The sequence below is a fragment of the Haliaeetus leucocephalus genome, unplaced genomic scaffold, assembly GCF_000737465.1.
Source record: "Haliaeetus leucocephalus isolate CR32 unplaced genomic scaffold, Haliaeetus_leucocephalus-4.0 Scaffold339, whole genome shotgun sequence".
Taxonomy (NCBI): domain Eukaryota; kingdom Metazoa; phylum Chordata; class Aves; order Accipitriformes; family Accipitridae; genus Haliaeetus; species Haliaeetus leucocephalus.
The window spans coordinates 13,027,837-13,038,927 of NW_010972775.1; the positions used below are offsets into that span (position 1 = coordinate 13,027,837).

At 38.3% G+C, this 11,091-nt stretch overlaps 1 protein-coding gene across 3 annotated transcripts; it reads left to right on the forward strand.

The window, feature by feature from the left end:
- The first annotated feature begins 146 nt into the window (after positions 1-146).
- Positions 147-5,173, forward strand: FAM103A1 (family with sequence similarity 103, member A1). 3 transcript variants are annotated; one of them, XM_010571924.1, is made up of 4 exons: positions 147-636; positions 745-798; positions 1,727-1,901; positions 3,538-5,173. In XM_010571924.1, the coding sequence occupies exons 3-4, from the start codon at positions 1,735-1,737 to the stop codon at positions 3,725-3,727; spliced, it is 357 nt and encodes a 118-aa protein (XP_010570226.1). In that variant the 5' UTR covers positions 147-636; positions 745-798; positions 1,727-1,734; the 3' UTR covers positions 3,728-5,173. The 3 variants fall into 3 exon arrangements, with proteins under 3 accessions (XP_010570226.1, XP_010570225.1, XP_010570227.1); XM_010571923.1 differs by having other exon boundaries at positions 147-798; XM_010571925.1 differs by lacking the exons at positions 147-636; positions 745-798 and adding an exon at positions 1,323-1,390.
- The last annotated feature ends 5,918 nt before the right edge of the window (positions 5,174-11,091 follow it).

Consider the following 11,091-nt stretch of genomic DNA (forward strand, 5'->3'; position numbering starts at 1 on the left):
GGCGGGCGGCTGGGAGGGAGGAGGGTGGCGGGAAGCCGAGACCCTCAGCTCCCCTCGGCTCTTCCCGCGGCGGGCTCCGGCCAGAGCCGGCGGAGCTGCAGGGGGGCCCACCCGCTGTGAGGGGACAGGGCCCCGGCCCGGCCCGGCCCGCCGTGAGGGGAAGAGGGCTCCGCGCGAGCCCTCCCGAGGCGAGTGAGCCCCGTCCGTTGCTCAAGGCAGCGTTCGGCCTTAGGCGGAAGAAGGTGACGGGTCTTCCCTGTTGCCGGCCCCCGCAGGATGAATACTGATATTAAAATTATGAATCGTGAGGAGGGCTGCTCCCACTGCTCTCTGGAGAAGACTGTAGTGGTATGCGGTGGGTCCCCGGGGCAGTGTTATCCACCCCCTCCCCGACTGAGATATCTCCAAGGAACTTCGCTCCTGAGGGGCTAGCTCACAGTAAAAACTAACGAGGTTAGCTCAATTGCAAAAAAGGAGGATGAAGTCACTGGACATCCTGCGGGAATAACTCCTACACCTGCTTCAGAAAGATTTACGCTGTGTCATTAGGTGGAAGGGGGAAGGCTGCAGAAGGGCTCTGGAGATCACCAGACACGGAACTTTCTGAAGCTGGCGAGGGTTCAGTCTACAGAAAGAGTACAGTGCTGTATTCTCCATAAACATTCTACTTACCCTAGTCTCAAGCTGCTCGTGGGTACAGCGGGGAGGAGAATTGGGCTTGGTCATTGAGGGTATATATTTTAGCTCTCAGGGTCCAGAAGAAACCGGTTTCCTCCTTCCTTCCCTCCAGTTTGCAAGGTGAATATTGGTCCTGCCTGCAAATCTTCAGGAGACAGCAGAAGAGCTTTATCTGGAAGTCTAGAGGCAAAGACCTTCAGTGCTCTAAATTACCCAGGGCTTGATAAAACAGTAGGTGTAGAGCCTTTCTCAGCATCTGCTATTAGGGCCAGACTTTTACTGATGGACAGTACTAGATAGCACCAACGTCTGAAGGGCAAATGCATATATAGCCAGGTAAATAAGGAAACTAAGGTCTTAAACACAAATCTCATCAGAGAAGTGTATTATGAGGTAATTTAACATCCTCTTAGGTTGCTGTCCTTTCCGTGAATCAAGTTATTAACACATAAATTATTGTGATTAAATGATTATTTTGCTTTGCTGTAGGCTTTGCATGATATTCTACCTTAGCAAACTTTTCAAGTGGATTGTAGTAATGTTTTTCCTGTCAAAAATGGATTAGAAATAGATTGGGAGTACATTCTGAAGAAATACTTCGTTCTATTGCTAACTCTCAGAAATGTCCCATATCTTTCTACCACAGCTCATCTAATCTAGGTCTGTCAAAATTGATTCAAAGATGCTGCTGTGTGATGGCAGACTATATCAGGTATTAATCTGAGTTGAATTTCTCCTGTGTGGATGGCGTCCCTTAAAGCCATTCCCAGTGTTTAGACAGATTTGTGCCTGTATAGCCAGTATAGATGTCCAAAGACTGCACACGGAATCCATCAGGGATAATCTATTCAAGAGAGTTATTTACAGTTTTAGATCGTCAAGATTTACAAGTCAGTCATCCATGCTGTCTGCCCAAAACTTAACTGCCGTGTTAATCTGAGTGTAACTTTTCATTGTCTTTCATTTGCCCTAAGTGGATTTTGGTAGCTATTACAATAAGAGTCTTCATATGTTGCTAAAGCCACTTTTATTGTGTTCACGTTTAAAGTTTTCAGAATGACTTCCTTGGTTGACATGCCCTTGAATTATGAAAAGATGTTTGCTCATCGATTCACATCAGATGATGAAGAATACCAAGAATACCTGAAACGCCCTGCAGATCCCCCTCCTATAGTTGAAGAATGGAGAAGCAGATCTGGTGGCAGTCAGAGAAACAGAGATCGGTACCGATTTCTTTTTCTTTTTTAGTCTTGGTAGTTTCACAAATATATAGTTAAACGATCATTTGTTTCAGAAGAAAGATGGAATTTGTTTTGTTAACAGAAGTATCTTCTTGTTACTTCAAAGGTAACTGTTTAAGAGAAATAGTCTTCTCTGAAAAGTAATGAGGTTTTATGTTTTCTTTGTATTGGTAGTCAAAGTTTTTGCGTTGTATGTAAAAGTACTAAGTAATTTGCTTTTTAGTAAGGAATGAGCTGGAACCACCGAACCCATTGCCCTAGGGTTTGTTACAGCTCAGCCAGGAATGTTTTTCCAGAGGGGAAGGATGGGAGTTCTGCAAAACTAAGCAGCCTATCTTCTGTTGGATAATAACTGGCAGGAAAATGTGCAAAGGAACAGGCTAATAGTGTGATTATCTGTTGCTAGGTGTCCAGAAAAACATTTCATTTGTAACCTAAATATTTGCTGTACTTTGTTAATTAGCCTGTATTTCTTTTATCTAGTAGAAATGACTAAAATCCATCATCCAATCTGTCTAGCAAGTGCAATGTTATCTGCCTACTGCAAAGTATTTTGAATTATTTCTTCAGGATGTAATTGCAGATTTTTACTGAATTCTGGACAGTAACATCTGATTTTTGTGTGACTGAAAAACAATGATTACAGCATGTAGTATGTTTGGTAATACTAACATCAGCCTTTAATATAAAGTTGTAAAACTCCAGTCCAACTAACAGTTGGGAAGACTTCTTCTTAGCTAAATACCTAAGTAGGATTTGTACCTTATCTGAAGAAAAGGACAACATTCTAACTTTTTCTCACCCTAGAAGCTTGTCATTAAGTTAAACACAGATTCAGTTTCTACAGATTAAAAGAAAAGGTGATCGTTTAAGGAGATATTCTTACAAAACTTGGTGGTTCTTTGAACTGATGAATTCTTCTATCTACGGTCTGGTCACCAAGTGAACCGCATGTAAATGTTGTTTGTCTACACCACACCACTGAGATATCCAAAGAAAATGATTGTGAGGCAGCTCAAATGTTGATAGGAATAGAGATAACAGCTGAAAAGCCAAAATTTAGATGGAACAATGGCTGAATAGCACTGATAAGATACACCCTCTTGAGTATGGGAATCTACAAAAGACCATGAAGCAGTGGTAGTATGTATTTTAGGGAATATGCAAATTCCAGGACTCTATGCTGTTAGGTAGCTAAATTGTACTTAAGCCTGCTTTGCCACAGCTTTCAGCCATGAAGCTACTAGTTTGAACCTGGCTTCAATACAGCTATAGATGTATCTTCTGGTTGTTTTTCAGATATATGGTCTGTTTGAGTATCTATTCAAAGTTCCAGGAGTTCACCTAATGCCTGTGAATACTTTGTTAGGAAACAGACTATCCTTCCATCGCTTAGCAAACAGTGTGTTGGGTAGTAGTAAGAAATTAATGAATGATCTCAGATGACTGTAGATATGTTTGTTTTCATCAGTTTGTCATAAAAACAGATAAGAAATTGAGTGTATAAACAATGATATGACAGTTTTAATGAAAACTGTAAAATTCAAGAGTTCATTACCATTCGTCTTTTTAAACACTCACAATTTGTGTGAATCTTTGACATTTCTTTTCATTGCAGGTTTCAAGATGGTAGATATTTTAGAGGAGACAGATACAACTGGCAAGGTGACTATAGATCTAATCAGAGGCCAGAAAGAAGTTGGGGTAATAGCTACCAGCAGCACAGACAAGGACAATCGTACTCTTCCCACTATGGACAATATGGCTACAACTCCTACAACCCAGGGCCTCGTTACCATCCCTACTGATGATATTTGTGGTTTGAAAGCCCAGTGATTCTATGTAACAAATACAGTTAGATTTCAGTTTTCTTATTTTCCAGTTTTATAGATGACTGAAGAATCAGTATTACAGTCCATTGCTGTTTATCTGTAGTGCGAATTGAAAAAGGGAATACCTTTTATGAATAATAAAAGTGTATTATATGGAGTTTGTTTAGTCTGTAGATCTTAGATTAAATTTCTATCTCATTCTTTTGTCTGAATACATACTAGTAGACTTCTTTTCTTCCATCACTGAAATTTCTCTGTTACATTTTTGAAAACACAGCAGGTCAGGGGGAAAGAGCTGTGGTTTGTGTGCAGCCTGTAGCAGTGGCACATTGCCTTAAGATAGTTCTTTTTGAAAGTGACATATTGTGTCTTTCTCTGGAGAGAATTTCTTAGTTTGGCTTTTGATAGTGAGAAAAGCTCAGTTTGGTTTGAATTTCAGATGCCTTAAAACTGAGACGAGAAATGCTATTAGAGAAGTATTTTATGGGGTCAGCATAGTGTCTGTTGACTCAATGACTTCAATTTATTTGCAGTATTCCTCTTAAAACATGTTCTAAAAGTTGGAATAAAAATGAAGTAGTTCAAATATGTATCTTATTGTAGTAGTTCAGTGATATACAAGTTTTACCTTGAGAAGTGATATCAGACTTAGATGAATTTGTATCATCTTAAAATAAATTTGGTACGTGCATAACAAATTTTGGAATTCCCATTTCAGTAAAGCTGTAAAATTTTGATGATAATTATGATTAGTTTGTATGAAATACTTTGTGCATGTTATAGAAGAAAGGAACCATAATCAGTACTGTTCTGTACTTTTTTTGCATGAGAAAGTAGCATAAGCAGTGCAGAGTGTTATTCAGTTCTTAGAATTTAAGTTCTGTGGGGTTTTTAAGTATTCACACAATAAAGTATAGTTCTCATGTAAGGATGTTTCTGAATATTTGAACCTTTTGAAACAATTGCAACACTGTCACCTAGGCTGACAGCTGCACAAGAAGCAGTACTAACAGGTAAGTGTTAATACTGGACAGCTGTTGGTTTAAGTTAGAAGAATTGCCTACTCGGCTACAATCAAGAGGATAAGACACATTGTGATTAATTAGAAGTCTGGAGTGTTAATCCACTATCTTACATTCTCCTATAATGGGGTTCAAAGTGCTCTATTTCACCATTTACGTGATAAGCCAATTTGTATCAGGAGAGCAGTGCATTTCTTTGTACTTGACATTTTCTTCAGCTGTTGTACAGAAACACAGAACCATCCATGCTGACTGTTGTAAAAGTCATGACATTACATGATAAGGAGTGCAAATCAGTGCATCTTGATTTAAAAACAAAGAATAAATATAGAAGTCAAAAGCACAGTCTCCCAGCTCATAAGATGCTTTTAAGAGCTAAAGGTTATGTTTACTGTTGACCTTAGAAACACACACTATATGTAGCTTTTACATAGTCTGTGATAGAAAAGCCATGACCCAAGTGTCTCCACCTACCTGCTAAGCATTTCTGTTTTCTGCTTTTTATATAATATTGTTAACTCTGATTGATAGAGTTTCTAATATCCTACTCCCTGAAGTATTTGCCTTGAATTCAGTTATTTAACTTCAGAAATCTTTCAGCAAGAGGTTTGTTTTTCCTTAAGGAGTTCTACTGGATGAAACGCACCCTTTTTAACCCTCATTAATATGGCAGAGCTGTTACACTGGAGGATATAAGATCATGCAAAGTTCTGATCTGTGCACTATGGAGAGCCTGCAAGTTGTTATGGTGGAATTCCCTTTATAATGCAGAATCACATGCAAAGTGCCAGATATGCCAGACTCCCACCGCCAAGAAGGGAGTGCATCTTTTTCTGCAAAGAGCCTGACACTGCCAGCTATGCCACGGAAGTCAGGCTGTGCTAGGATGTTCTTCTTCCTTACCATCTGGAGTAGCATTTGAGGCTGAAATAAAACCTGGCAAAAGGAATGGATTCTCTCATCTGTTGCTTTTCCTCAAGCCCAATTACTATTTTATTTTTAGTGTCTTCCAGCTAGTGAATAAAGAATCTACAACACACTGTGACCAGATAGATTAGGATGGCTTAAGTGGAAGTTGTGACTTAGAATCACATATTTCATGATCTCAGCTCTCTTATTCTGAGTTTCTCAACTGCAAGACCAGGAGAGACACAGGCCAGTGCAGCTTCCTGGTTTCTGTTTTTACATTCTTGACTCCATCTTCCTCACTATTAGAGCTCTCAATTCAACTTTAAGGACGTGTGATTTACAGAACTTTTCCTTGGACTAATTATGGCAAGAATCTGATTTTTTTGGGGGGAATACATTTCTAAATAAATGCATGCCTTGCACTGGACAGAAAGGTAAATAGAATTCAAAATATATTGCCTCCAGCAGCTTCCACTTAGATGAATTAGTATCTATGATAAAGTCCAGTTTACTGTTTCCATCAAGCTAAATAAAACCAGTAAGTATTGCCTGCAATTACGGTTTGTGCATTACAGTGTGTTACAGATGATGAAACTGAAGCTCAGTAACTTTAACATTTGCAACTTCAAACACTACAGAAAGTGTTTGCTTTAACTATGCTGGAGATTGCAGGGTGAACATTAAAATTCAGTGTCTCGAATCTGACTAAGAGATCTCTTCCATCTGACATTTGCTCAGACAGCATTATTATCACCATGAATAAAACAAAAGAAAGATAAGTGTTATGTATTAAAAAATGACGCCACATTACCAAGAATTTGAACACCCCAGAAGTTCTGAATACGGCTCTTGCAGCAGTTCTAAATCCGTTCCTGAACACATACAGCAATTTTGTATGGACTGTTAATTGATGCTGAAGAATTATCATGCTAAATTACAGGTGCCATGGCAAACAACTAAGAAAACTCAGTAGCTTTTATACAATTTCTTAACTAGCATTTTAAAAAATGCTAAAGGCTTTCAAATCACAGCTAAGCCATTAGATACTTGAAGGCAAAAGAAAGTGCATAGTAAAAAAAAATAAAAATCTTAGTGTGATTTGTAAGATACAATTTTACAAGTGTTCACTGCTATTGAACCTCTATTTTATCCTAGCTTTGCAGCTGGGAATAGAAATGTACAGACGGGCTTTGAAAGTTTAGTTAGAAGCTGAACTACTTTCAAGAGGCTCTCTAGTAGAGATTTCAGACAGGGAAGACAAGTATAATTTCTGATACACATATAATCAATGTTTAACTTTTAGAACAAAAAAAATATTTAATCTACTGTTTAAATACATTTTAATATATTGCTGCAGTTATATATTTGAATATATTTAAACTTGTACTATTAATTTGCTAATAAATATTCTGCTTAACCAAGAAACATGGTCACATTTGCTTCTTATACTGAGATGTTGGAAGGAAAATTCTTTATGTATCAATTTTAAGCTAAGGTTTTGCCTGCCACCACCCCTATTCCTTAGAAAAAAAAATAAATCTCTGAGTTACACAACTCTGGGTGAATTTTGTTAGCTGATCCAGCTTGGGCAGTCACACCTTCTCTAACTCTGACAAACAAGAGGGGGTAGGAACATGGAGCAAGAAGGGAGGAAAAACAGGACTGCTCCTTACAGCTGCTACTGACCACCTTAGGAGCAATTCAACGAAACAGGACCTCCCTTGCCTTTCATTTGCCAATCAGGAAAAATTACTATAGTCTGTCCCTTTGCCCCTGTATGTTAGAAGAGAGCTATATAACCCTGCTTAAATTATGCACAGCGCTGATACTCTAATGACCAGAAGCTAAGCAAGATTATAGGGCAGATCAGGTTTCCCTGAAAGTACCTAGGAAATACGCAGCCTGATTTGAGACACATGGAGGTAAATCCTAGAGATCAAAACAAGAGCCCAGCAGCTCCAGCACTGCCAGGAGAGTAGACAGCAACTGTACTATGGTGGTGCACAATGATCTTGCCTCTCAGGAGGATTATTTTTTCATTAGGCCCCGCAGGCTGGAATTTATTTTTGTGTTTACCATGGCCTATATTTTTCTTCAGTAAAGCACGGCTGCGCTTAGTGGTTGTCCGTCCTCATTTGCTTATGCAAAACAGTGGTGTCAAAGTGTTATTTCTATACAGCTCACACCCTGACTTTTTAAGTACTCTGTCCTGTAAAAATGCAAATTTATTACAAGAGATGGTGAAAGCTGGTAAAAACTATGTTTTACTCTAAGTCTAATAAACACACAACAGGATAAATCATATCATCATCCCCAATGGTTACCTTTTGTGTTACTTGTGACTAGCAGGAATACAAACGAATGTTGTCTTTTTCCTAACACAGAGATGCTTTTTTTTTTTTTTCAAATAATACTTCAGCAGCTCAGTAACTTTTTTCCACAAGTATGGGCTGCCTTCTTTTTTTTTTTTTTTGCATATTGTGTAATTCAAACTTTGCTTCACTAATAAAAGAGACATCAATAACAAGTATCAAAGCTGCTTCTGCTCACTGTTTGAAGAAAAAACTTATCTATTCAAAAGATGAGTTGAAGTTAAGAGAACAACTTAGTTATTTGTTATAGAACTACAAAAATAACCAAGGCCCAACCTTATCCATAAAAGAAAGAATCTTCAAGGACTCAAGCAGAATCTTCAAACTGAAACATGTGACATGTTAAAAGAATGATTAAGACACTAAGCTTTTTCAAAGCTCTTGTTCAGTGTGAGGAAAGACAATTTGGTATTTATATACCCACATAAATTAAATACTTAAGATTATAATTAGTACTGTTCAGATAAAAGTTAAAAAACCAAGCATACCATAGGAAGTTTCACATAGCTTTTGGCCACCATGTTCCAAGTTTAGCATGATCAGAGCTGATCAGAAAGCAGGTGCTCTTTGTCCAAAGTCATGTCTGAAGTCTGTTTCTGAAGAAATGCTTGAAATGATACATTTTGTATTGAAAATGTGCTCAGGAAAAATAAAGTTACAGTAATAATTGCCAAGGGCAGCCAGCCCCAAGTGATTACATATTCTTTTTACAAAATAAAAAGAAAATTTTTTTTTTCCATAGCAAAGGCCTGGTTTTTAAGTTTTACCCTTCTGTAATCATCAAGATTTATGAATGCCACTGAGACCTAAAACAAAGTACATTTAAGAATACTGCTTCAGTGCTTTTAATGGTATGAACATTTAAATACAGCATACAAAACCTCTGGAGTTTACATCAGTTTAGTGCAAGAGCTCTGTTGGACACATGTTCTTCTCAGATCAAGTTCATGTTACTCATTTAGAAGCCACACGCTTGAAACACCCACTTTGAAGTGAGCTGATGGAGCATCAAGTTTGGGGTACACCTACCCTCCTCTAAACACCAGCTACAGCTAAACTGCTGGAAGAATGTAAAGGAGCTTTACCTTAAATTGCCAACATGGGCAAACCCTATTTCTCCAACCCTGCAGCTCAGAGGATACTTCCATCACCAGAATTAATTTTTTTTGTTGTTCTAAGGTAAGAAGGGAGTGAAAGGGTACATTGTACAGCCCAGGCAAGGACGGGAAGGAGCATGGCTCAGGTAAAAGAACAAATATTTTGTGGCCATTTCCTCATGTATCCCGAATCCTGTAGGGGAAAATAAGTTTTGAGATTTGATTATTGGTTATCAAGTGATTTTACTGCCACACCACAGTCTGGGGAGGGGAGGAGGGGGGCAGAAGAGAAAGTCCTTCCTCCTCCACAGACTCCAGGGACCTCCCCAGCATAAAACAAGCCAGCAGAATATGGACCAAAGAATCTGGAAGCAGTTAAGCAGCTGGCTCATTATACTGGGAGAGTTTAAGTCTTAAGTAAGGTGGAGAGATCTAAGGGATGATAAACAAATAGCTATCAATCACATATCCTGCAGTCTGGGTAAATCCAACTGAAGAACCTCTTTAGACCTCACCAGCAGGATTTTAGTTTTTAGAGACAAAATGGATTTAGTGCTAGGTAATAAGAGATCAGCCTAATCGTACTTCCCTCCATACCTGCATTAGACATGTTCTTACTACTGGCCTAAAAATGTTTTTTTAAATCCAATACTGTTTTTACTATCTCCTTCCTATCCCCACTCAGGCACCAGGCTATTTATTTCAGATATATCCATTTTCCTAGTTCCTCATATTGTTGAGCACTCCTGAAGACAAAACCATTTAAAGCTACTTCAAAATTCTAAAAGACAACTTTGCCACAGTGCCAGTCATTCTACCTGAACTAAAAAGAAAGTTAAAAGGAAAGGATGTTTTCAAAGATAGAACCAGGCACATGTTGATTCCCAGCTTAGCTACAAACCACTGTTAATGCTTTTGTGTCCCAGCTTCCACCCGTAAAACTGTGGTTAAGTCTGCCCTGTTTCCCTCTTCCATGCGCTGTATTTTGGCTACAAATCCTCCCAGGCAAGGGCTACTCCATTTAAAGCATAGGTATGGTGTATAGCAACCTCAGCTGGGGTCTGTATGTCCCAACACAATGCATTAGAAACATTCTGGTGAGTGAATCAATTTGTTTGCTGATTTTTAAATATTATTTTTTAAACTAAAACCAAACACATTAGAGATACTATGAAGGCAGTGACTTGATTTAAACACTACCCTTATGTCACTCTATAGTTATACAGCATAGTATTTAGAGGCATATAGCTGGGATTCTGTGGCCTAGCAAGCTCTCAAAGCTAGCCCTGCACTACACAATAAGTGACTTTAATCCTATGGGTGTAGTAGAAAAGTCCTTCAAAAACATAAGCAGCATAAAGACAGCCTCACATAGCTAAGAGATATAGGTAGTCCAATTTGATAGTTAACACTGAATTAAGGAGAGGTGAATTAAAAATGAAGGGGCAATCTATGCAAACTAGATTTCACATCAATAAAACTTGCGACAGTTACTGTATTGAAGGTTCTATCAATTTATATTTAATTGATTTTAAAAACATTCATGCACACACTATACAATCATGGCAAGAGTGAGTAAAATTCCAGCCTTATGGAAGTATTACAGTGCTTGCCTTTTTTTAAATCAAGTAAATGCAAAAATTTTAATGCAAACTACTAGAATCACATAGTTAAACATCTGAGTTTCAAAAACGTTAAAGGTAAAGTTGTTCTTTGCACCTACAGCAAAAGAAGACGAAAGAAAATACACTGGTAAGGAGAAGAGCGTACGAGTCAGCTATGATGAAAGAGGGAAGGTATTGGTGCAGGAAAAGGAAAGAGAAGAGTGACAGAGCAGCCGTTGCAACAAATGTGTCTTATCAGAAATAAAAAGTGTTCTTCTAGAAGTCTATTGAAAGGTCAGAGTGTCCTTAGTAGCTAAGAAGACGAAATCATCTGAC